At 40.6% G+C, this 27,832-nt stretch overlaps 1 protein-coding gene across 1 annotated transcript in view; it reads left to right on the top strand.

Annotated features, from left to right (window-relative positions):
- The window catches only part of MEI1 (meiotic double-stranded break formation protein 1), a 2,282,292-nt gene that overhangs the window by 1,547,760 nt on the left and 706,700 nt on the right, over positions 1-27,832 (top strand). Inside the window, exons 17-18 of the mRNA XM_044073933.1 lie at positions 26,577-26,754; positions 26,881-27,028. Of these exons, the coding sequence (XP_043929868.1) occupies positions 26,577-26,754; positions 26,881-27,028 (326 nt within the window). The remainder of the gene's footprint in view (positions 1-26,576; positions 26,755-26,880; positions 27,029-27,832) is intronic.

The raw sequence follows: 27,832 nt of genomic DNA on the forward strand, positions 1-27,832 counted from the left end.
TATTCTAGCGGCTACAGAAACCTGGTTAAAACCCTCAATACAAAACTCTGAGTTTCTCCCTCCAAACTTCAATATACTTAGAGCAGATAGGTGCAAAAAGAAAGGAGGTGGTGTTTCCATCATCTACCACAATTCCTTCATAATCTCACCAGTTAAAGCCTCTATCCCTCAATTCCAAAATGCAGAGATTCTGATCTAAATTAATGACTCTAACTTTGTATTATTGTCCTATACATCCCCCTTGGAAACAACATAACAGTTTTAGAAGATATCCTTTCCTGGATTTCCTATGCTATAAAAAAATAAACAATTATCCTTGGTGACATGAATATTGATTGGGCTTCTATTTCCTCTAAAGAAACACCCTCCAGCATAAACTTGCTTCACTTCTCACAACTTATCTCAACCCCTAATAGGTACAACGACAGAACCAATGAAGGCTCCATCTTAGACTGGATCCTAGTCTCAGACCCTTCCAAGTATATAGCTTCCAGCACCATGTCAAACTCCATTAGCAACCATCTCCCTACATACTCTATCTGTGCCTATGCATCCTTTCCTAAAGTCCACAATATTAAACTTATCCAAAATCTTTGAAAATTCAACCCTCACACATTTAATAGCCTCCTGAAAAGCCTTAACTGGAACGGTCTTAAACCTCTTCCACTGGGCAATGCTCTGCTGTCCTTTAATAATACCTTGCTCAATATCTTGGACAGCCTAGCTCCTACCAGAACCAAGAAAATCAAAAACAATCTTGCCCCCTGGTTAACAAAAGCTACCAAAGAAATTATGACTAATAGGGGCAAAGTATGAAAACCCTGGCATAAATCTAATAATCCGTCTGACCTAATTATTTACAGACAGCTCCAAAACCAAACTAAAAATTGACCTCTAAAGACAAACAGCAGTACTTCTGGAACCAGAAAATTAATAGAAAACATAACCTCAAAATGTTCTGGTCTTCCATCAATAATCTCTTAAACCCTGGCACCAAACCCAGTCTCTGTCCACAACCTGAGATGCTTCCTGAACAAATTGCTAGTAACTTTAACTCCTACTTTATGACACCATTACTAAAATTACTGCTTCTTTCTCTCTACCTCTCCCAAGTACTATTCCTACAAGCTCCTCTTCTCCTTTTCCCTTGCAACACTTTTTACCTCATAAATCCATAATGCGTCAATAACTTTGAATCATACTACTCCAAACATTAACACCCCCACCTAACTGCACACAACAATCCTCCCATCCAGTATTCAATTTCTCTCCCATCCCCACCTCTTTCATCAAAAAACTCCTGAAATTAAAACCCTGCTAAAACTCAGCCAATAGAATTCATGCCAAGTTTCTAAATATTGCTGCTGATGCAATGGCCTACCCCATTAGCATACTCATTAACAGATCTGTCCAAGAATCCTATGCCCCCAGTCTATGGAAAAAAGCAGTCATTCTTCCTCTGCATAAAGGTGGTCCTTCAACCGACATCTCCAACTTCCAACCCATTGCTCTACTTTTCCCCATCTCTAAAATCCTAGACAAATGTGTGCAAAACAATTCCTAGACTTCCTTCTAAAAATAAAATCCTCTTCCCAACACAGCAAGGGATCCCTCCAGGTCACAGTACATCCACTGCACTAATAGCCTTCTTATAGTTGATCAACAGAGATTGAGACTATGGACAATTTTTATCTGCCCTTTTCTTAGACCTATCAAAAGCATTTGATACCATTTCCCACTCTCTCCTACTATCTCAGCTCTCAAGCATAGGGCTCTCTCCCCAGTCACTTAATTGGTTCAAAAGTTACCTGTCCAGCAGAGAGTATGCTGTCAAATGGCAAAATTCCATTTCCGCTTACCTTCACAACTCTGTAGGAGTACCCCATGGTTAAATTTTAGGTCCCCTGCTGTTTAACATTTTTAGCAACAATCTCCACCAAGCTATCTAGCAGGGCTGTCTAGTCCAGTATCCAGACGACTCTGCTGTAGTCTGCTCTGCACCCAATACAACATTTTTGCAGCAATGTACCCAAACAGCATTTTCCACTATGGAGACTTGGCTTCACAATAATCACCTTTCTTTAGCCCTCCCCCCAAAAAAACTAAATTTATGATCTTCACACCCAAGAGAAATTCTCCTAAAGTTGACTTCAATATATTCTCACTTAATGCTACAAAAGTTTTGCTAATAACCCACACTAAATTGTTAGGAGTAATAATCAATGAGAAACTCAAATTTGACAAGCACATTCAAAATAATATAAGCAAGACCCATAAAAAATAAGGCTTCTCTATAAGCTCCTCTCCCTTTCTACCAAACAAGTATTAACACTAACTTACCTACTACCCTCTCTAACCTATGGTGCACCTTTACTAGCCAACTTGGAGTCTTCCTTGGCATAAAATGCAGAAACATGCTATAACAAGATAACTAAGTTTGCCACTAACAGTTGCCATTAAATTCACCACTTTATTGCTGTAAAACAATTACAATAGCTGGAATTCCCTCACTATCTATTACTCCTTCAGCTCACAATTACACATAAATTTGTATATAAACCTCAGGACTGCCCTACACTTAGCTCTTTCCTCACCCGTTACAACGCCATTAGACCACTACGATCTGAAGAATAACTTCTTCAAATTCATAAACTTAAGCTACCTGCAGGACAATTATTATATTCTTGGACCATTGCCAGAAAATGTAATAATTTACCTTTCCATATCTGTATACATCAGAGCCCCCACATTTTCAAAACTGCACTGCATAATCATCTCCTCACAAACTGAACATGTAACTGCTCAGTTCTATCCTCTGCCATTACTTAATTTATTAAATAAAGCCATATCTGTTTATACCCTAGCTCCTGCTCCAGTACTTTGCTTTCCTGATAATTTTGGTTTGAACCTAACTTTTTAATTCTACCTCTTACTTCTGTTAACTCATTGCCCCTCCCCCTCTACTTTCCATCCTTTCTGCTCTCATTCTGCAGCATTCTTCATTCATTCTTTCATCTTCATTCCTTCCTATCACTCTCTTTTGTTTACTGTCCATTCCTTTTTACCATTCCCTCCCCTCTTATCATCTTCCTCTTTCTTTCATCTTTCCTTCTCCACTATGTATTTCAAAGTTCTCCACTTATGCCTTTCCCCAATGTTTTATATAAATATATGTATATATTGTTTATCTTAATTAATGCCTTGAATTGGATGTACACTTTGGTGTGTAATCTGTATAACATTATAACCTTTTCTGCCAGGATATTATTGTCTGTACTTTGACCATATTTTAACTGTGCTGCTAGTTTAATGTTTCTGATTTCCCCTCAAAACTTATCCTTGTTTTGGAAACTTTTATGTAAGTTGTATGAAATTTTTATGCAACCCTTATGTTTTTATACTTTTTGTAATTTTTTTATGTAAGTTTGATTATAACCTGGAGCTTTTCTCCCCGGCCTCCACCAAAAATGGGCTCACCTTGGCCCAGTGGACTTTCCCAGTAAACAAATGACAATAAATAAATAAATAATCCTCATTGTGCCATTCTGGCCTCGACAAATGTGTCTTCCCTTCATGTGGCCTCACTTAGTTCACTCTTCCTGGGTGTTGGATCCTCAAGTTGACTGAATGATTTCTCTACTGCCTGTGATGGCTAGATACTTTGGGCTTTCTTCCTCAGTTTGTCACATCTATACATCATCCCAAAATGATTCTGCTAGAAAGATTTATAAGAGCAAATTGGAAAGGTTTGCCATTTGGGCCCTCCAGAGACAACTAGACCTTTTTTCACCTGTCCCACTTGTTCATGACTTTCTTGCTTCCATTTTCAATAATAGAGCTAGTTACTTGACAGTTAAGGTCCAGCTTGCTCCCATTTCTAATTTTCACTTAGGAGAAAAACATTCTTTTTTTGGCCTCCATGAGATTATGTAAAGCTTTTGTTAAAGGTACATTTTTACTTAGACCTCCAATTATGGACCCCACTCCTCCATGGGATTTAACCCAGCCTCTATTTGAGCCTTCAGCCATGGTAGACTTACAGTTCTTATCAGAGAAAACTCTTCTTGGTTCCTACTACATTAGCTAGACAAGTGTTAGAACTTCAGATGCTTTCTTCCCAGCCACTGTATTTGATTTTTCATAAGGGTAGAGTATCCCATCGGACCAACCCTTCTTTTCTATCAAAGGTGGCATCAGAGACAACCTTCATCCAGTCCATCATCAATCTACCTGTTTTCTTTCAAAGATTTTCCAACAAGGGAGAATACCTGCTGCACCTGCTGGATGTTCAAGGACAACTTAGATTCTATATTCATAGAACTAAAGATTTCTGAAAATTAAACCAATTGTCTGTTTCTTTTTCCAAGATTAATTTGGGCAAGGCAGTATGAAAAGTAACTTTAGCTAGCTGGCTCACTGATTGCATTTCATTTGTATATAAGAATAATGTGTACATTACCTAAACTTGCTAAGGCTCAGTCCACCAGATCTTTGGTCATATCATCTACTTTTTGGTCCAGAGCTTCTATAGATGACATTTGTGCAGCTGCTACATGGTCCAAGGCTCATACCTTTCTCGCTCATTACAGTTGGATATATTGTCCAGGAGTAAGGCAGCATTTGGTTCCACTGTACTCAGAATATTGTTCCTTGAGGACCACCCAGGGTTACTCTAGTTGGGGACTCTGTCTCATCAGTTGAGGAATGGATGAAAAGGACAATATCAGATATAAAAGTTATGTACTCTCCATAACTATGCATCGGTGTTGTCTGTTTTCATCCTTCCTCAACCTCTGACCCTCTAGCCCCCTTCCTATTTTATAAGTTCCTTTCATGTGAGCACCTAGTATGTCCTGAGGGGTATTTCCTGTCAGCCTTCCTGCATAAGTTTCAGTCTTTTTCTTCTCTTTTGTCTTCTTCCTGCTGATGGTTAGGTATCCTTTGGATGGCGCAGTGGTGCAGCTGTTGCATTGCTCCTTACAGCAAGAGGTTCTCTGGATTGATTCGTGGCTGGGGTGCCTTCTGTGTGGAGTCTGCATGTCCTCCCTGTGACCGTGTGAGTTTCCTCTGGGTGCTCCTGTTTTCTCCCACGTTACAAAGACATGCATCTGGAGCATTTCTCCCCAGGCCTCTGCTGAAAATTGGCTTGGTTCCAAGTCAGACTTTCCCGGTAAACAAATGTTAAATAAATAAATAAAAATAAATTGGTAGTCTGACTAGAGGCAAACTCAATCTGAGGTAATTCAGCAGAAGAGAGGATTATCAGTAAGGGGAGGAGCTCAAGTTACAGAGACAAAGTTTAATGAAGTAGCCAAAGTTGGATCCCAGATCCATTGGTTAAGAAAGGATGAAAACAGGCAACAACGATGCATAGTTATGGTGCATAACATAACTTTTGTTTTTTGGTAGAATATAAAGACACAGCCGTCTAATCCTCTTTCCTTGCCAATCGCTCCTTTCTACCACAATTCTACCATTATTGTTTTTTTTAAACTCTTCTATCAGTATTGGAGCCTCTCCAAAAATTAGTAAAATTACTCCCCTTTTCCTTTACCCCAATATTCTGTTAAATATCCTTCTTCAAATCCTTTCTCTGTCAAATTCACAATCTCATTTCTTTCCAAATGTGTCTCTTGCAGCATTGCTATTTGCACTCTCCATTTCATATTATAAATTAGTACTCTTCCCTTTTTGTCTTTACTGTAAGGCTATTTACATTCCAAGATAACATGGATTGTGCAGCCAGTATGGTAACAAGTTATTGTTCCCACCTAATATACATGACTTTTTTGGGGTCTATATTATAACATCGAAGTCTTAAAACTTCAAATGTTATAATATCGAACCCTATGCACCGAACACTGAAAATAGCGAAGCTGCAGAATATCGAATACTTTCCTAGGGAAAGTATTTGGTGGGCCGTTTCTGCAGATTCGCTATTTCCTCAACTGTGGAGCGAAGGTTATGGACCGCAATAAGGTAAGTGTGCGAATGAAGGTGAGTGTGCGATAGGGACCGTAGGGTTAGGGAGCGGGTAAGGTGAGTGTGCTATAGGGACTTTAGGGTTAGGGAGCGGGTAAGGTGAGTGTGCAATAGTTAGGGACCTTAGGGTTAGGGAGGGGGTTAAGGTGAGTGTGCGGTAGTTACGAACCTTAGGGTTAGGGTTGGGTTAAAGTAAGTGGATAGCTAGTAGTGTGTGTATGGTTTAGTGTAGGGTTTTGTGAAGTGTGTGTGTGTGTGTGTGTGTGGATTATTTTTTGGTGTGCTTGTGTTGTGTGTATGTTTGTCGGAACAGCAATTTTTTTCCCTAGGAAAAAATTCGCTATTCTGAGTGTTCGATGTTATGGTCTTTCGATCAAAATGGTTCAATATTATAACATTCAAAGTTTTAAGACTTCGATGTTATAATATAGACCCAACTTTTTTGTGTGTGTCTTTCCAACTTTTGTGTTGCATGCATGCATTAATGTTTGGCAGGCTGATCTTTTATAAAGTTGTTTCTTCTCATCATTCAAGCCTGTCACATTTTTCAAGATTTTTTTGTTTTAATGAAAACCCTCAATCAAAAAAAAAAAAACTTAATACATTTTAAAATGCCCCCACCCCGTATTAACGTAAACCAAACACACACATCTATGTACATCTTCAAAAAAATGAAGTTTAACCCTCGAGATATGAACAATTGGCCCAAATTGACAGCTGCATCCACAGGCATTATTTAACCTAAAATGAAGGATCTGAAGTCTGCTCCGTCTGGCTTCAACCTGTGGGAGTTTGGATTTGTAGCGGAGCTGACAGTGGCCAGGTCTAAAGTCTTTAGACCATTTGGCTCTGTCCCCCTTACCCATAACTTCCTGCTCCTCCATTAGCTGCCCAGATCTAGTTTGTTTGTTGGCATTAGGGTCTGCAGCTTGGTCTTGCCTCTCCACTACTTCTATTTAGAGAAGTTAGCATAGTGAATTGGTAAGATTGTATTGTTCCCTTACCCTTACTTATTTATCCTTTTTGTCCTTTTTTCATTCCAGGTTAGTTAGGAAGATAGTTTTACTTGGGTCTATATTATAAGATCGACGGTTGAAAATATCGAGCACCATATGGTCGACAGCATATGATCGATGTCTTCAAACATCGAACTTATAAAAACAACAAAAAAAGAAAAAAGTGCCCTAATGGGTTTAAGCAGGGGGGCAAGCCCCACCCGGAACCCCCCACCCCCCGCTACTTAAATATACAAACTCTGAGACCGCTCTACATTGTATTAAATGGAAGTCTCCCCTTACAGCGATTTCCATTTACACATTCGATGTTGTGTGCTTTCGCTATTCTCATGTCAACAATATCAGCTTCGATATTGTCGGCTTTCGAGAATATAATATAGACCAGTTTTACTTGTGTTGTCCCTTTTCCCTTCCTGCCCTTTTGTTGGAAAATCGTGAATGGGTTGTGCGTTGGTGTAGTTTTTAGAGATTTGGATAAGGGATTTAAAAAAGTGGATTTTCTGTGGGCGCAAGTTGCCTTCTCAAGGCACACACTTAAAATGTGTCTGTTGTTTGGGTTCAGCCATTAATGAATGTAGGGCCAATTTAGTGTTTAAAGGGCATTTACCCTTGGGCCCTTCTGCTGTTGCTTCTGTCTCTGAGATGACTTTTCCCCCAGCTCAGAAGACTGGGTCCATGAAGCCCCGACAGCAAGACTCCAGACATACCAAAGGAAAGTGTAAGAAGTCATCTTCTGCTTCTAATACTAGACTGCTCCCTTGGGCATGTTGGATCTGAAGGTCCCACAATTTTCAGGTCTCCTGGTGCCAACATTGGCCCCAACATCTCACAGCCAATCGCCTTTGGCACCCAAATCAGATAAAGCCAGTGAGTTCTCTTCTCCAGCATCCCAAGGCCCTTCTTGATCAAAAAGGCACCTTCAGGTAGGCAGCTTCCCCTTTTTCTCAGAGCTCTCTACCTCTATATTTGCCAGAATCTTCATCATCTCTGTCCAGGTTTGGGCCCTCTTCATCTCGGATCCGGTATGCAGGATCTTCTTCTCATGGACCTTCTAAGCTCTCTGGTCATGGAGATCAGTGAGCAGCAACCTCTAATCTGGAGCAGCTGATGAAGTTCTTTTTGCAGGCACAGATGCAGTTAGGCCTTAACCCCTTGGATCCAGGTCAAGCACTGGGATCTTTGACTCCATCCTACTGGCTTCTTTTCTTAACCCCTTCAGATCTGAGGTCTTTGGGACCAGCTGAATTTCCAACCTCTGTGTCAGATCTGGCAGTTTGGCTGTCTTTGGTTACATCCTTTTCCTTGGTAGCCTCGTCCTAACTTGTTCTGGGCTGTCAGAACCTCAGAGCAGTGGTGTCAAAGCTGGAGATTCTAGTTCGAGATCAACAGTCCCTGCTTGAGATCATTGCTTCCACTGGGGCTTTGACTTTTGGCAGCTCAAGCTGATCTCAGTGTTGGGTTTAGGCATGGTTTACTCCATTTTGGTATTGTCTGTGGTACCCTCAGGTTCCAGGATCCTGGGAACCAAGAGGCCAGTCTCCTCCTCTGCTTTCAACATTGTAGAGAAGGCGTTCTTTAAGGAGAAGGGTCAAATTTCTCCTAATGGCATCCCCTCCCCTTTTTCATCAGCACCTGCTACCAGTTATCAGTCTGCTCCAGGACAGCCTATATCAGCCAGCCTCCAATCTGCCCCCATGGCAGGACTTCCTGACTCTTCCTCTTCCTGCTTGGCTTTGTCAGAATAGGAAGTTTAGAGTAGAGAAATTGTATGAGGAAACACCTGTATTCTCTGGAGTCTTTAAATGAGGATACTAACCTTGAGGAACGAGAGGGTTCCTCTAAGTCCCCTTATGATGATGCCTTTTTTGACAATTTATTGTAGTTACTTCACCAGAGCAGAGGCTGGACCATCAAAGTGCCCTGTCTGGAGGAGTTAGTATTTCTGAAGGCCTTTGGCTTAGGCCCAACCACGGCTTTGGTGGATCCCCGTCTGGATGCCCTTCTAAACTTGGTATCACGGAGGGCATGGAAGGACCCGAACACAGTGGGTCCCATCCCTAGAAAACCAGATGAGGTTCTAACCATCCTTAAGATGGGCCTCATTGGAGTAAGGGTCTGTCCACCAGTGCCATGTTGGTGGCAGCAGCAACCACCAAGAAGGAGATTTCTGAGGAGAGCTCCTTGATTCACACACCCCCAAACAAGGAGACTTAGGTACTGGATTGATTAGGAAAGAATTCCTATACCTCATCAACTTTTGCACTGAGAGCACACTTAACTACTTGTCTAAATTGACAAGGCTTCAACAAGACCTAATGTCTGAAGTGTCAAGTACTGTCAAGGCACAGCAGTCTCCAGATACACAGGAGATGCTGGAGACTAATTTATCTACCCTGGTTTCCACTAACAACATTTCAATGAATCTTATCTCAAATGTGGCTGATTGGGCATTTCAAGCAGCAGGCTGTGATATCACCATGGGGTACCATTCTTGTATGCATTTTTGTAACCTTGCAGACTTTTTGTCATTGGAGTTAGCTTTTCTATCACACAGCAGACCTTTTCAAGGAGTCAAAAGTGGGGGTAAGCATTTCTTTTTCAGAAAATCACAGTTCTTCTGTGGTGCAACGGTAGCATTGTTGCCTCACTGCAAAAGGTTCTCCTGTTCGATTCTCGGCTGGACTGCCTTCTGTGTGGAGTCTGCATGTCCTCCCCACGGTTGAGTGGCGTTCGAAAGACATGCGTGAATGGGTGTCCCTTCGTTGAAGGTTGAGCGTCCGGCTCGCAACTCAGCACCATAAAAATCTACTGCCAATCATTAGCGGACGCGTGTTCTGCTGTGGCGACCCCTAACCAGGAAAAGCCAAAAAGACAAACAGCAGCAGTTTTCTTTCCAGGATGCTCCTCCAATCAAGGCTTTCATGGGGCTTTTTCCAGCAGGCCCTTTCAATGATTCTGAAGAGTTGTCTGGCTGCTTTTCTCTGGAGGCAGCCCAGGTCAGCTAGCTCTCCACCCAAAAGCTTGGGAGGCCATAACCTCAGACACCTGGGTGATGTGAGTCGTATCCAGAAGTTATTACATCCCTTTTTAGAAATTCCAGATTGTCACCCAGAATGTCTCCCAGATGTTCCACCCTATCAGAGACCTTACACAGTGGCAGAAATTCAAAACCTGCTTATAAATCAAGACATTTAAGAGGTCCCACTGGAAAAGATAAGATCCAGGGAGTATTCTATTTTTTTTTTTAGTTCCAAAGAAGACAGAGGACTTCAGGCCAATTTTGGACTTAAGCAAGCTAAAATAGTTTTTTTCCCACACCATATCATATAATCTTAGCGATATTATAAATTATTCAATTCCTGACTTTTTTTTTTAAACAAGCAATATCTTCATTAAATAATCACTTACTACATAGGCAATCATACATTTATATAAATGAAAACAAACCACACCAACACAATCCTTCAGCTCTTTATTAACTGCTACCCAAAACTTCTCCTCTGGTTGATAAAAATATGCTGACCTGTGTTAAGCAAGCTAAAATAGTTTGTCAAAAACAAAGTTCTAGATGGTCATGGTGCAGTCCATCTTAACTCTCCTGAGGAAGGACAATTGCATGTATTTGATAGACCTCAAGGATGCACACTATCACATCAAGATAGCCAGGCATTCAGGAAGTTTCTTTACTTCCAGCTGGCAGCCAATCATTACAGTTCAGGGCCCTCCCATTTGGTCTCACCACAGCCCCTCAGGTGTTTACCAAATGCATGGGGCTGCATGGATTTCAGGTCATTCCATACCTGGACGATTGGCTCCTCACTGCCCTCACAAGGACATTATTGATCTGGTCCAGGGACTCCTTACTCCAACTGTGTGACAACTTAGGCATCAGAGTCAATTACCAAAATCGAGCCTTCAGCCTATACAAGTTTTAGAGTTCAGTAAGTGTCCTTTAGACATGATCAAACAAATCATCAATCTTCCGAGCTCCAGAGTTTTTGTCCTTCAGATTCTGGCACTGTCAGTGCTTGCAACTCCGAAATCATCAGCACACTCAGCTTCTGGGTCATATGGCAGCAGTGATGGGGTTCATACCTTTAGCCAAATATCACATGAGGGCCCTACAGTGGACTCGAACTGTTCACTGGTCTCTTCTTACTCATCCTTTGTATTTCCTAATATGGCTAATGAAAGTGTTTCACAAGCAGATTCACTGGTGTTTGCAGTCTCCCTTAGTAACCAAAGGGAGACCATTTGTAATCCCTTTTCCTTCAGCCAAGGTCACTATGGACACCTTCCTTCTAGAGTAGGGTGTGGCATTTTGAAGGGAGGTTGGTTCAAGGGTTCTGGTCTTCTGCAGAGGCCCACATTCACATCAACATTCTGGAGATGAGGGCAGTCCTCTTTGCATTGTAGGAGTTTAAGGACACCTTTCCCTGGGATGTGATTGCAGTACAGATGAACAATATGTGTGTTGTCTGGTATCTCAACAAATGGGAGGAACACATTCTTATCCTCTTGTCAGGAGGCCACGAGAGTTTGGCAGTGGGCAATATCTTCTCAGCAGTTTCTAATGGCAACATTCATACCGGGGAAGTCCAGCATTCTAGCTGACAGCATCAGCAGGAGCATTCTCTTGCCATGAGTGGTCCCTAAATCTGAAAGTGGCAGCTCGGATTTTTCAGTGTTGAGGCAGTCGATGTTATGATCTATTTGGCTCCCTGTCCAGTGCTCTGGTACTTGTTGGCCCCGGGGACTTCTCTATGTTTATTCCCCAGAGCCTTTGATGGTAAACTTTCTACAGAAAGCAGCCTGATACAGAGCTACAGTGATCCACATTGCTCTCTTTTGGCTATGTCAAGCGTGGTTTCCCTTCTTTTTCCATTTCTGAAGTACTACCCTTGGGTACTGGATCCCATTATGAATCTAATTTCACATCCAGCAAGCCTGGACCCCACCCACAATCTTCAGTCCCTCAAGTTGACTGCATGGTTCCTGCAGTTCCCTTGATGGCCAGAAATCACAAGCTTTTGCAGGCAGTTATTCATATATTGTCATCTTTTCAGAAGGAATCCACTAGAAAAGTGTATGCCAGTAAGTGGAAAAGGGTTGTCCTGTGGGCGGAGGCTCAGGAACTTGACCCTTTCCCTCCCCTTTTGGAATCTATTTTGGATTTTTTTTGACTGAGTTGTTTCATTTTTGCTTTTCTACTATTAAAGTGCAGTTAGCAGCCATTTCTAACTTTCACATGGTTAGAGATAGCATATTCTCTCAAGATCTGCAAGGCACTCTTCAAAGAGATATTTCTGCTCTGTCCCCCAATACAGAATCCAGCTCCTCCTCCCACCTGAGATCTGCCCTTTATTCTAGGGGTTCTTTTGGGCCCTCGTTTGAACCTTCAGCTACTTCAGACTTGAAACTCTTGTCTTGGAAAACTTCATTTTTGATGGCATTTACTTCCAGAAGAAGGGTTTCAGAGTTGCAAGAGCTTGATTCTTCACCTCCTTATTTGGTGTTCTATAAAGACAGGGTTTCTCTTTTTATGAATCTTTCCTTTTTGCTAAAGGTAACTTCTGAGAATAACTTTTGCAGTTTGATTCACCTTCCTGTGCTTTTTTCCCAATTTTTCCAACAAAGATGAATACCTTTTGCATTGTTTGGATCTGCACGGGCATTTCAGATTCTATTTCGACCAAAGCTATCAGAAAATCCAGTCAAATGTTTGTCTCCTTTTCAAAATTCAGGCTGGACTCACCTGTGTCTAAAGTAACTTTATTGAAGTGGCTGTCATATCGTATTTTGTTTGCATATTCTTTGAAAGGCAAGACTGTTTCACACAAACCTAATGGTCATTCAACAAGGGCTGTGGCTACTTCTACAGCTTTAATTTCTAGAGTATCAACAGGTGATAGTTGTGCCGCTGCTACGTGGCTGAGTCACCACACTTTTATGATGCATTTTAAGCTGGATATTCAGTCCAGATCCAGGGCTTCTTTTGGCTCTGCTATGTTGCAGAATATCCTTCCTTAGTGCCTCCTGAGGAATGCTCATGGATGGGGAGTCTTTCTCACAGGTTGAAGACAGACAGAGCAGATGACATCTGATACAAATATTATGTACTCACCATAATGATAGATCAGTGTTGGCTGTCTCCATCTGGTTCAACCTTCCCGCCCTTCTGCCCCACCTTCTTGTTAAATTGGCAAGTCTTTTCTCTTGAGATGACCAGACATTGGAGGTTGTTTGTTTCCACTTTCTGGAGGCTTGCTTTCTCCTTGGTTTTCATATTCCATTTTTGGTAGGTATGTTTCCAGAATTATATGATTTCTCATTATGATTCCTCTCATGGGGCAAATTCGATCTGGGCAGTTGATGGAGGAGCACGTGTTTGTTGGTAAGGGAGGCAGTGCTAAATGGACTAAAGACTTTAGAATTTGCTACCATCCCACAGGTTGAACCAGATGGAGACAGACAGTGTGGATCTGTTGTTATGGTGAGTACATAACTTTTGTTTACCCATGCTTAAAGCATGCTACAGCCTGTGTTCCCACACATTGATTGTTGCCTTTTCTTTTTTTGTATCTCTTCCCCTCACAGTTGTGAAAAACAATTTGCATCTTTCAGAAAATATTAAATCTGATGTCAGTCTTCACTCAGTCCTTGACTATGGGTTCAGTTCCATATCTCTTAACCATCTCAGCTGTTATTCCTGCTTACGCCTTCCAAAAGCTCTCGAGCTTAGTTCTACCCATAATGCTCCTCACAGGATTACCTCAGATCTTGTTTGCTGCTTTTAGTTCCAGACACATCTACCCTACCAGCTCTCGAGCAAGCTATATCTCTTCAAATTGTGTTTTTTTTCCTTAAAACTTTTTATTGGTGATGTCTTGTCCCTCCTTTCCCTTTACCATTAAGGTAATTTCTTTGTACCTTCATTGGTACCCTTCTATTCTTACTGCTCTTTCTTTCCCTTTACCATTAGATAAACCTTTCATATCATTGTTGGTACAATTTTTTTGTCTCTGTTAAAAAAAAAAAAAAAAAACAACCTTTAAAACTTTAATCTTCCCTTCTTTCTCTGTGTTTTTTCTTCCACTATTATGGCTGAAAAACCTAGAGGTACTTCTGGTTTCAAGAGATGCCAGAAGTGTGATTGCAAGTTTCCTAACTCTGACCGGCACTCTTTATGTGTCTATTGTTTGGGTCTGGTGCACCTTCAAGAAGACTGTGTCATCTATTATGGCTTCAGTCACTGTGCCCCCATAGAGAGAAAAAATAACCTTATTCTTAAAGGCCTTATTAAATCCAGTTTCAACAAGGCCAAATCTGGTTCTGCCAAATCGAAAATGGATGTTAGCTCCCCTTCTTCTTCTTTATCCAAGCATGAATGATCTAAGAAGAGGAATAGCTCAGTGCTGACAGTATCTTTGGCACCACCAATCAAAATGGCTAAGCCTTCTCTGGTTCCCAAAGTTTAGACGGAACCACCTGGGAAACTAACTCCACCATCTGTGCCGTCAGTGCCTACCTCTGCAGTGACAGTTTTGGCACCCACTACTGTTTTGGACCATTTCCTCCATTTCAGCAACTTCAGAGCTGCAGGAATTCTCATTTAGGACTGGCCACGTACAAAGTGTTCACATTCAGTAGACGATTTTGCAGACCGACCTCCAAGCTCCTTCTTGGAGAACCCCCAGTCCCCGTCAGTCTCTTTGGTCCATTCCACAAAGAGCCTCACAGAGTCCGATATTCTGAGGCTGGTGAGCCAGATCCTGGCAGCGAGAGGATTAGCCACTTCCAAGGTTCCTAGCCTATCTGGCTCTGGAATTTTATCTATATCTACATCAGTTATTGTTCCTCCTCTGACTCCAACTGAGCCATCAGAGTCCCCAGTGCCTGCAGTTCTGGCTTTGACTGTCTCATTGCCAGTCAGAGCTATTTCTCCAGCAGCAATAACTGCCTTGAGCTCTTCGGTTCTTTTAGAATCAGAGACCTCCTGGGGGTCACAGATTCTTTGCCGGTTCTGTGGAGTATGGTTCCACTCTGGTGTTGTCAGAGGAGTCCATGCTCTTTGGAGCTTTGGCACATGTTAGCGCAACACTGGCTTTGGCTTCAGCTTTGGAGGCAGCATCCTCAGTGTGGGATGGGACCATGGTTCCAAAGGAGTCTATTTTGGTTCCATGCTCCCTTTCATCTCGGGGGGGGCCCTGCCTTCCAGGCCATGGATAAGGCCTTGTCCACTGCAGGCTTACAGTCAATACCACATTCATTGGACCAACAGCCCTGCCCTACCCCTCACCCAGAGCTTCCTCCAGCTTCTGCCCTGGGACAGTGGGCACAGAAGCCTCAGGATCCAACAGTGATGGTCATGACCGCTTCAGACACCTCAAAAGTCTATTGAAGAGGAAATACAAGAGGAAGCACTTAGACTTTCCTGAAGAGTCTTGCATAGAAGATACCAATTTTGATAAAGGGGAAGGTTCCCCAAAGTCACTCCTGGAAGACATCACCTTTGGAGACAGTCTAGAGATCCTCAAACAGAGGGGTGACTGGACTTCCCCTCAGCCTTCCTCAGCGGAATCTGTAAACCTAGAGGCTTTTTGTGCCCAACCCTCTACCTCTTGGAAGATATCTAATTCCATCGAATCAGTTCCTAAGAGACCAGACCACATTTTGTCAGGTCCTCAGGATCAACAGCATTGGGCTAAAGGGATGCCAGTAGATACCATGGTGGTAGTGGCAGCCACCAAAAAGGAACTTGCTGACGAATGTCCTACTGTCCATCCTCCTAATAAAGAATCTAAGACTATGGATAGATTTGGGAAGCATGTGTACGCTTTGTCGACTTTCACACTTAGGTCCTTGAATTATATAGCACATTTCAAGAGACTTCAACAAGATCTGATAAAGTAGCTATCAGACACTCTGACAGGAGCAGTAGCTGTGGGGGTTCAGGACAAAGTAGCTTCTCAGCTAGCAGCCCTTGAGTCAATATGCAACTCGTCCATGAGGCTTATTGCGCACTCAGCCAAAGGGATGACTAGGGCAGCGGGTTCTGGCATAGCCATCAGGAGACACGCCTGGATGTGCTTGTATGAATTTGTGGAGCCATTCAAGGCTTCTCTTGTCAATGACCCTTTTGACAGAACATCTCTATTTGGCCCCAAAGTTAAGGAGTCCCTTGCCAGATGTAGAAGGATGGAAAGACCTTTTCTGTTGTGGGCGTTCGCTTTTCCACTCCTCAACAGTCTTACTCTAGTAACCAGAGAAGTGTGAAGCTATGGTTCAAAAATGTCCCAAGGAACTTTCCATGACTCACATGGCAATGACTCCCTCTGGGGCAGAGGGGGGTAGTTACAATGGAAGATGCTGTGCTCGAGGCAGAGGTGGCCCGCAAAATCAGGGTTCCAGGAATTCTTTCCCTGGTAACTCCTATCAGTGCTCCTGCATGGTTGCCCGATTGCCATCTTCTGGAGGCAGATGAGGGACGATTATCCCTACACCAACCTGCCTGGCTAAAGATAACAATGGACAATTGGGTGCAGAGGATTATAACCAGAGGTTACAATATCCAATTTTCACAGAGACCCAGAATATCAAAAAGAATCTGAGACATTCCACCCAGTCACAGGGATACAGCAGTCTTAGAAATTCAAAAACTGCTCGACAAAAGAGTCATCCAAGCAGTCCCACCAGACCAAGTAGGATTTGGAGTTCACTCAAGATTCTTTTTAGTGCCAAAGAAAACAGGGTACTGGAGACTGATTCTGGATGTCAGTGTATTGAACAATTCAGTTCAACAAACCAAATTCTGGATAGTTACAGTTCAGTCTATACTTCCGTTCTTAGGAAAAGACAATTGGATGTGCTCAATAGATCTTCACGATGCAGATTATCACATAAAAATGGAATAGTGATCCAAAAGATTCCTGCATGTCCGTCTGGAAGCCAGTCATTATCAGTTCAGAGACCTGCCCTTTGGTCTCACCACAGCCCCCCAGAGTGTTCACCAAATGCATGGCAGTGGTAGCAGCTCACTTGAGACTACAGGGATTCCATGTGTTTCCATACCTAGACAAATGGCTCATTACCACTCCACCAGGCATCTACTGTTACAGGCAAGAAGTTACATTCTGTTAATGTGTTCCTCCCTAGGAATCACTATAAACTAAGAAAAAATCCCAGCTAGAGCCTACACAGCAGTTAGAGTTCATAGGAGTGATGATAAACACAAACACCAGCATCGCATCTCTTCCTCCAGAAAGACTTCAAAGAATAAAATCGTAAGCCAGTCAGATTATTCGCAGCAAAAAGGTGACTGCAAGGCTACTGCTACAAACTCTAGGATCAGTGTCAGGCTCAATCATTTTAGTTCCCTTTGCAAGATATCACATGTGGATTCTTCAATGGCTCTTGGCTTCCCACTGGTCCTTACTGAATCAACCTACGTCCCATCTGGTATTCATCATCAATTTATGCAAGAAAGACCTGAATTGGTGGCTTCACTCCAACAAAAGTATTTTTAGGCAGACCTTTTGTCCTTCCTTAACTCCAAGCCATAATGACTATGGATGTATCCCAGATAGGGTGGGGGGCATTATCTGGGAAAGACAGACCAAGGCACTGGCTCTCAGCTGGAGCCCGGTTTGCACATCAGTGTTCTAGAGATGAGGGCAGTGCTCTTAGCATTGCTAGCATTTTAGAAACCCTTGCCTTGGGGATGACTGTGATTCAAACAGACAACATGTCAGTAGTCTGGTACATCAACAAGCAAAGCGGAACCAGATCTTACCCTGTTTGTTGAGAAGCACTCAGGGTATAACAATGGGCGATTTCATCTGACAACTTTCTCATTGCAAAACACATTCCAGGGAGCTCCAACGTGATTGCAGACAAATCGAGCAGGAGCATTCTAATGCCTCATGAGTAGTCTCTCAATCCTTTAGTTGTGGAAAAGATATTCAGCCAGTGGGGCCAGCCCTGCTGTGATCTCTTTGTTTCCTCCCTGAACAACAATTGCTGCAGCTACTTTGCACTGATCCCCCCTCTGGGGGAGTCACTGAGAGATGCTGTCTTTCACGATTGCCCCCACCGGTCTATTGTATGCCTTTCCCCCCAATTCTTGTCATATCCCAGTCTCTAAAGACAGCCAGCAGATTGAATAACAGGATAATTCTCATAGCCTTATTCTGGCCTCAACAGATATGGTTCCCCTTTCTTTGGTCTCATCTAATTCTGAAGCCTTGGACACTGGACCCAGCTCCAGACCTATTGTCCCATCCGGACAGACTAGTTCATCTGAATCATCAAAATCTCAAGCTCACTGTGTGGCTTCTCCAGTTCCACTGATTGCCAGGCAATCTGCTGTCACTTTCCCAGTTCAATGACTTATTCTAGCTTCCTACAAACCTTCCGCTAGACAACTTTATTTCAGCAATTGGCAGCAATTTTCAAAATGGGCTACAGAGAGTAACCTCGCTCCACATTCTGCACCAGCCGATAGGGTCCTGGAGTTTTTGGCATTGCTTTTTGAAGCAGGAGCATCTTCCTCGACTGTATGAGTGCATCTAGCTGCAATTTCAAACTTTCATAACGGTCTTAATGAGTCACTGCTAATGTCCCACAAACTTTGTATAGCTTTTCTGAAAGGAACTTTATGCTCAGACCTCCATATAAAAACCCTTTCGCATCTTGGGACTTGAATCTGGTACTACAGTCTCTAATTAATTCCCCATTTGAACCATCTGCAAATTGTGATTTGAAATATTTATCCTAGAAAACCTTATTTTTGATTGCTATCACTTCTGCTAGGAGGATATCTGAGTGACAAGCCTTATCTTGAAAACCTCCTTACCTAATTTTCCATAACGATGGGGTCTCCTTGCGCACAAACCCTTCTTTTCTACCAAAGATAGTGTCGTAAACCAGTATCAATCAGACAATACAACTTCCAGTTTTCTTCCCTGACTTCTGAAACAAGGGTGAATATTATCTGCATTTACTACTTGTGCATACACAATTGCGTTTTTTTATTTCACAGAACAAAGTAACTCAAAAAACCTGATCAGTTCTTTGTTTTTTTTTTCTCTTCTGCTACTATGGGCAAATCAGTTTTTAAGGTTACTCTTGCTAAATGGCTTAAGGACTGTATAACCTTTGTTTACAACAAAAGGAAAGTGCAGCTACCAGGACCTGTTAAAGCACATTCAATGATGGCAGCAGCCGCTTCTGCAGTCTTTCATTCCAGAGCTTCTATAGATGATATATGCGCAGCGGCTACCTGGAAATCCCTGCATGCCTTTGTAAGCTGGATCTGGTTTCTAGGGGAAGAGCATCATTTGTCTCGATGGTGCTTAGGAATATTCTTCTGTGAGTCCTCCCAAGGTTTAGGTAGCTGGGGACCTCGATCTGAGGTAATCCTATGAGGAGCATTATGGGTAGAGTTAAGCTTGAGAGTTTTTGGAGGGCGTGAGCTGGAATAACAGCCAAGTCGGTTCCAAGATAAGGAATCGAACCAACAGTCACGGATTAGTGAAGATCAACAACACAGATGAAACATTATGCTAAAACATAAGTTCTTTCTTTTAACCCTAAGAAAAGGTGCATTGGCTACCTTTAAATAAAAGTAAATTGTTCACTGTTCTGTCAAATGCACTAAGGTATTTTTAGGGTACTAGGGAATGAAACTTTCAACATGGCTGCACACTGATCAGCAGCTTAGTTTCAGGTCTCTCAGAGTGAAAAAAAGAAAAGGAGAAATAAGAGCTAGTAACTCTGCAAGCTTGAGCAAAATTCAGTTACACTGTCTGGATGCCAGCAAAGAAGAAATTTACAGAACCTGAAAGAAAATCAGCTAGGAAAGGTGAAGAGAAAACATTAACTATTTATTTACATTTGTTGACTGGGTAGTGTCCGACTGGGCAAGTAGCCCATTTTCAGCGGAGACCTGGGGAGAAAAGCTGCACCTTGAACAGAATATTTAACATTATCAAAAAATATTTAGCAATTTTCAGAAAATGCAAAATCATACATAATGGAAAAAATATGAAAACAAATTGGTGATATAACAAAATCATATCAAAACACATGTTTCAGATTTGTGTCAGAGAAAAAGAAAAAAAAAAGTGCAATAAACAAAAAAAAATTTTCTTTTTTTTCCCTTTTCTTTTTTTTTTTTTTTTAATACAGTATGTGCATTCATAAACAAGAAAAGATACAAATAAACGTTATTTTGAGAAATGAAAAGAAAAGAAACAAGCATTTGGAGTGATATGGGTGAAGGGAGAGAAAAAGTGAGGGAAAGAGAATTATCCAGGGGAAGCTACAGGAGCAGAGCCACTTGCTAGTAAGATATTCTTTTAGTTTTGTTTTAAATGAAGAGAAGGAGGAGGTATTATGTAACCCAGGAGGCAGAGCATTCCAGGACTTAGCTATTTTGTTAGAGAAGAGGGAGTCACCATGGTAGTTATGAGATTTAGTAATATTAAGGAGAGGCCTATCTGATGATCTGAGGGGTCTAGTATGTGCCTGTAGTTGGACAAGGGTTTAGATTGCAGAGCATCTATTGGGGTTGTGTATGATTTTGTGGGTGAGTGTAAGTTGGTTTTATATTAACAGGTTGGAAGGTCTAGCCAGTTAAGTTGATGAAGTGCAGTGCAGTGGTGGACTTTGTAGGGATGATTAGTGACAACTTTAGCAATTTTCTTATAGCAATATTTAGGTTTTGCAGGTCAGACTTGTACAGGTTGGTGAAAATATGAAAGCAGTAAAGAAGTGTAGAGAGAAGTTGGGTTCTTAGGGCAAGCCTGGCTTGGGGTGTTGGATAAGGCTTGGCTCTGTAGAGGGCTCCAAGTTTAGAATAGACTTTTTTGAATTAAGAAAATATGAATATTGAATCTGAGGTGGTTGTCGATTGTAATACCTAGGAGCTTTACCTGGGAAGTAGTAAAAATCCTGCAGTTGTTCAGAAAAAAAAAACAGTTCAAGCATCAGCTTTGGTACAATATATGGCTTCCAGTAATTCAGAAGAAAAATAAATGAAATGTACTCAGACCTGATTAAAATAAACAAAACATTGATGACGTGTATCAATTCTGATAACAAAAGGCTGGAAAAAATAGAAGAAGCTTTAACTAGCTATTATGATGAACTGATAAAACTACAAAAATCAGAGGTTGAAATGAAGAAAAGGCTGGCTGAACATTAAACTCCTCAAGAAGTTCTGTTTCAAAAATGGTAGAGTTGGAAGGCAGAGCACATAGAAAAAACCTGAGATTTTTGCTGTACTGGAGACACTGAAACGGACAGACTTTATTAATTTTATCAAAGCACAAATAACCAACCGGATTAATATTCCACAGCATGATTTGTTAATTGAAATGGCACATTGAGTGTATGTCCCAAACCTGGCCATGAGAAAGCAGCCAAGAGTAGTAGTAAGTATGCAATCATACCAGCAGAAACAGTTGATTCAGACAAAACTGTGGCAGAAGGGCAAAGTATTAAAAAACTGGAGAGAGCAGAGTGTTTGTAGAAAATGATTATTTATTGCACACCAGGCAGAAGAGAAACAAATTTATCCTAGCAATCAGGAAGTGCAGGTGTGAGATTCAAGCTACTGTATCCAGCTGTCTTCAAGAGTATTTTTTTACTGGAAGATCAAAGAAATTTTTTGATCCAGAGCAGGCTACGGAGGAAACACAAAAGTTCATCCAACAAAAAAGTGAGCCATCAAGCAGAAGAGGGCTCTGCTTCTCATTCGTCTGACAATAAAGCTCATAGAGAGACATTGCCAGTGAAACCATTTCCAGTGTTCCAAAATGAAATACTTGAGACAGAAAAAAAAACACAGGATTTGGCTAGAAGAACTGGGATTACCTTGGACTTGAACCAGAGTCTGGTTTTAGGAGAGGGAGATAAACAGGAAGAAGAATACAACACTGAAATTAGTGAATAAATGGGAGATTATAAAGCATCACTCACATTTGTGAAATATGGCTGATTGGACTTTTGTTGGCTGTGATAAACGTGGTTGGACTGCAATGCATATACCCAGCTCGATATCATTAATGTCTAGAAGGACACAAAAAGGAAAAAAAAGTAACTGTAAGTAAAGCAGTTTTTGTTCTTAATAATATCTGTATAAAACATTTCATGATATAAGCTGCATGTTATAAAAAAGCAGTTTTGTGTAATATGTAGTTAGGGGTATTTTAAATGTGGGGTGAGAGTGTGTCTTTTCATTGATTGTTGAATGTGATAAAGATATTTAAGTAAAAAAGTTAACAAATATAGGCTTTACAGTGTAAAAAGAGAAGGAAGGCTAGCCAAAACTAAGTTTAAGTTAATATGCTGTAATCCTAGGCTGCTGGAGTAGGGGTGGGGTGTAAAAGTGCTTTGATCATATTACATGTAGAGTTGACATGTTTTCTCTTAAGTGCACTAATTATATTATATATAGAATTAAGATATATTCCCTTATTTTTACAAGGGTGAATGTCTAGATTAATGCCTTTGGCTTAAGCTATAAACAAGTGTTTTTTTGCAGGAAGATAGGCTTAAAAAATGTTCGGTGGGAGTCAAGAAGTCGGCAGATGAAGGCAGTTGTACATTCTGCTTGGAGTTAAATTTACAGAGGTTCGAACATTGCTGAATACTTTTTGATAGAGACAGCTGTCTGCATTGCAAGCAATTAATCTTGAGATTTTTGAGCATTATTTGCTAAGGGAAATGCAAAATTATTTAAAAGTACAATGGCAAGTAGTTTAATGAAAATAAAGTCTGAAATTATGGGAAGTGAATAAAGCATCCTTCCTTGCAGGCTTTTTTTAAACACCATTATTAAATTATCACTTAAGACATGGGCAAACATACATTAATATAAAATAAAGCAAACCATATAAACATGTTTCTAGTAATATACTTTATACATCAGATTTTTTTATAATTATCATCAAACCAGCATTAAATAAAATGCTCAATTCCTGCCTTCCCTTAAACCTCACTTCTCCTCAATAATATTATTCTGCATGCATTGTTCCCACAATTTCCATTTATTTCTGTTAACTAAGATCTGTATTTAAGTCTGACAAGGCCAATCACAAGCTCAGGATAGCTTCACAGGCTAAGGACAATCGCAAGGCCTTCTTCAGCTGTATGCGGAACCTTAAAGGTAACATATAGCAGTATGCTGAACTGATAGTAAACAGAACACCTTCACCCTGCAGGATGACATAGTAAATTTACTGCCTGATCAAATTAGCTCAATAGTCTTACCCAGCTCCACCAAGTAAAATCCCCGTCATCATACTACCACCAACTGTTAGTAGGGACCAGGTGCTGGCAGCACTTGTTAAAGCCAGGAACATTTCTTCCATGGGTCCCAACAACATCCCCAGTTGCCTTCTGAACAGTCTTAAACATGACTTATCAGGACCACCTGAGGCACTCTTCAACTATACCCTTGAAACTGGCTACTTTCATACAGAGAGGAGGACTACAACAGTTATTCTGCTCCAAAAGGGCAGACTATTAAGTGGCCCAGGGAATTATAGCTCTATCAGTCTAACATGCCTAATATGCAAAGCCATGGAACGAATTATCATAGAAATGATAAAAAAGGACATTAGCGATCTGGATGCAGATCCTTAAGGAGAATAAGAACAGCCATATAGAATATTGTATCTATAAAGTAGCATAAATTATTCTAAGACAAAGTCAACATGAGATGGAAAAAGGGAGATTCTACTGATAGGGATGACTGCAATTAGAGGTAAAGAGAATAGGTAAGAAGGGTGGAATTTTCTGGAGTAAACTGGCAAAGGAACCAAGGTTTTGGGACCAAATAACTAGAGAAGGAAAGTAATAGAACAGGAAGGCACCATGAAGACATTTGGACTACAGGCTAGAGACTGTCTTCCTAACAGGGACTGATATAAGAATGTAGGCAAAGAGAAAGGAATAGGGGAATCTTAAGCAAAAGACCTTCTGTAGTACAGGTTTTTAACTGAATCTAGAACAGAAGTTCCTGTTAAAAAATGGATAATTTGTAGGGCATATGAAATATTGCTCCATAACTATAGGAAACAATCAGAGGAGGGTAAAAAACATTGGGAAGAGAGACTGGATAAGCAATTCACAAGGAAACAACAGTAGGACATATGTATGGCTTCCAAATATGCAACAAAGTCTATACAATTTAAGATTTTTGCTTGGGAGTGTTTGCATGGGTATTTTTATACCCCAAGTAGACTCCAAATAGCTGTTCTTCAGGTAGATTGCAAATGTTGGAGATTTGATGGGGAAGAAAGAAGTAACTAAGAACACATGTTTTGGAAGTGTAATGAGTTGGAAGACTTTAAAAATTCTCTACAGAGTACTCTGCCAGGAATATTTGGTGAGCAAATGAGTGTAACAAAGGAAGTGATTATTGAGAAGGCATACAGGATCTGAATTGCTTAGACACAGCAAGGCTTTTTAAGTTTAATTCTGGTGGCTGCCAAAAAAAGCAGTTACTAGAAAATGGAAATCAAAGTCTAAACCAACAGTATTTGAAGTTGCAAATATTGTAACATAGATAAAAGAATTGGAAGTGGGATCTTTAGAAAAGGGTAGGAGCAAATTACATAGAAAAATGAAATCTATGGGAACAATACATGCAGAATTATGTTTTGGAAAAGGAGTGAGATTTATGGGAAGGCAGGAATTGAGCAATTTATATAATGTTAGATTAATGATACTTGTACAAAATAATACATGTGATGTATAATGTTTGTAGCTGTGAACATGTTAATATAGTTTGATTTATTTAATATAAATGTATGTTTCCCTATGGCTCAAGTGATAATTCAATAAAGGTGCTAGAGAAAAGGATATTGGAAGGGCTCGAGCGTTATAAGAGATAAATGAAGTCACTAAAGGAAAAATCATTAAGGCTGGGAGATGAGGGTATTACTTTCTACAGAATAATGGTCATCGTGTAAGATAGATGACTATTTTACACAAAAGTTAAAGATAAGATAGTACTTTACTGTTAGAGTTGGACCTGGTTCTGGAATGAGAGATCAGGATCCGTGTGAATACCAAGGAATTTAAAGGAGTAACAGGGTAGATGGTGGTGCTACAATGATCAAACATCTGTAAAGGGGAATTAGAAAATGGCTTTCAGACAGTTTCTAAACAATAAGAAGTATGAAACTATAATATCTATCATTAGAAAGTGATGCAATAAGCTGGTTATGTTACGTGACGTGGTCATATGCTGGCTGTCACCTAGAACTTGATAATGTTGCTGTGTGAGGGAGGCAGTAATATACTAATAAGTAATACCAAGGAAGTGTTGTGTTTGACAATACTGCTGTTTGAAGGAGGAATTACTTACTCTGTTAGGTAACACCAAGGGTTTGTTGGTTTATTTTAATGAGGTGTTGTCCTCAGCCACAATTTACAGTTGCATCACAGTCATTGCAGTATTTGCTTGTTAAGAGGGCATACTTAGGGCTTTCTCCTGATGAGAGCTCCGTATCTTTAATTTGATTCAGAATTTACAGTCTTCAGCAGTTGTGATAGAAGTACGCTTTGGCACAGCCATACGTTCATACTACAGCGATAAATTAAACACTGTAGGACTGTTACAAATCTTGATATTGTTGTGAGTCTGCATTTCAGTTGGAAAACATTCATTCATTCATAACTTTACCATTTTGCAGTGTTTTGTTCTGTTGTTTAGTAGTTCAGCATATCTTTTTATAGACTGTTTGGCATTCAGCATGTGTCACTTTTCACAAGAAAGTATGGGGACTGTTTTTCAAATCCCTCCCCTACCGTGGAAGAATAATGACAATAATGTCTGCAAAATCATTTATTAAGTGGAATGAACTGCACAGTTTCATCAGTTTCAAGAGATGTTGTCCTGAGAAGACCTGACTTGAGTCTAATCAGAATTTAGTGAACAATCTAATGCCTTGTTCATGTTTCAGCATTTTTATAGTTGACAAAATGAGTATGTCTTCAAGCTATCTCACAAGCTGTCACCTTTTTATATTCAAACTGCACTGATGCCACATTTTTTGTAGTCCCAAAATAGAATTTTGCATTTTGCTTGTAGGATCACGCATCTAGTTATGTTCATGTTCAAGTGTCATAGTGATAGCATGATGAAACTCATCTCACAAAATGCTGAAATATTAATGCAGTTAAGAAACAGTATTTAATTGGGTAGTTAGGACCTCCTAGATTTAGCATTGCCGTTATTCTTATCGTATAGCCAGATTTACATGCTATCTCATCTCTAAGTGTATGTTTGGTACTAACCAGTGGCTATTAATCAGTTACTTAGTTTTGTAGTTCTTTTATCAACTTGTATTCCTTTTCCTTCATTGATGGAAGCTTTCATTTGCAAATATCAAAGTTGTATTTATTTGCACTTACTCGGGGCTTCTGTCTGCTGAGGACATGGAATCTTGAATTAGATTTAGAAGCTTATAGCCAGACTTCAAAACTAGCTTCTCATAACTTAGGAAATTTAAAATGAGTTACTTTGTTCTAGAGATCTTTGAAACCATGTCCTTTTTTTTCCAGAGATTGATGAGATAAGATCCCTCCTCCAAACTAGTGTGGGCCATTTAAACTACAGTTTCTCGGAGACCCTGACACTTCTTTCTGAAATATCCAACACGCTCGTAGTAGATGAAATTCTTCGTAACAGCCAATACGCACTTCTGTTTATATTTTTTCTTGCTTATGCACATCAAGACAGGTAAGCAAATTGGCTAGTCTTTAGCCTTTGCATTATTTTCAAGTACAGTATGGGTATTAAATCAGATCACATCACATGAAACATGACTATAGCAAGGGTTTTAATTATCTCACTTTTGTTTTCTAGGTTGATTCAAGAGACCCAGCTGGTAAAGGCTATTTGCAACTTCCTTCATTCTGTGCTAGACCAGGGAGATACACCTCCTACATACATCATAAAAGCCATCCTATATCTGTTATCTCTGTGCCAGGAAAAGTGTGATCCAGTAGACTGGGTAAAGAAAAAAAGTTTAATTTTATAGATTTACTTTGTTGCATTTAACACTTAAAAAAAAGTTTGGTAGTGTACTCTCACATGAAATCACAGATCAGGTATTATGGGCCTACTTCAGTGAGAGTGCAACTGAGAAGGTTCAACAAACACATTGCCTTGTTCTTTGTGATATGCATTTGGTGCTTTGAGCTGGGTTACTGAAATCGCTGTCTTTCTTCTCAGTGCAATATTCAGTATAGTATATCTATAGAAATAGATTAGTATATCTATAGAAATAGATTTCAGTTTGCTGTTTAGGGGGGATGTAGTTTTTCTCCTCAGTTTTACTGGGATGGTCTTGCAGCCAGTATTAAGTATCAATCTGGCTAGTTTTTTTTCCGTGACTTGATGGACTTAAATATGATGCCCCGCCACCCACCCTTTATGTACTAAAAAACATAGAAATAAATCAAAATTATGCCATAGTCTACAGCATGTGATTCTGATTAGCCTTAGGGAGGCTTTTGACCACTCATCTTCTGTTACCTCCAGTAGTGCCACAACTGTGTGTAACACAAGGGTTAGATATATCCTTCAGGGCTCTATCATTGCCTACTTCAGGTAAGGGAGAACCGCTTCCTGTAGCTGCAGGGGAAGTCTAGATATACCTACCCCTGGGATTTTCCCACTAGTGTAGTGTATGCAGAGAAGAAACAGAAGACACTCAGCATTGCTGGACAGTAATTGCTGACTTTTTTTCAACCTGATATGGTGGTTATGGCTAGTTCCATTGTTCAGGCAGTTGACTACTGGGTGCATTCCCAGG

This window comes from Protopterus annectens, chromosome 1.part0 (genome assembly GCF_019279795.1).
Source record: "Protopterus annectens isolate FY-2018-M chromosome 1.part0, PAN1.0, whole genome shotgun sequence".
NCBI lineage: Eukaryota > Metazoa > Chordata > Ceratodontiformes > Protopteridae > Protopterus > Protopterus annectens.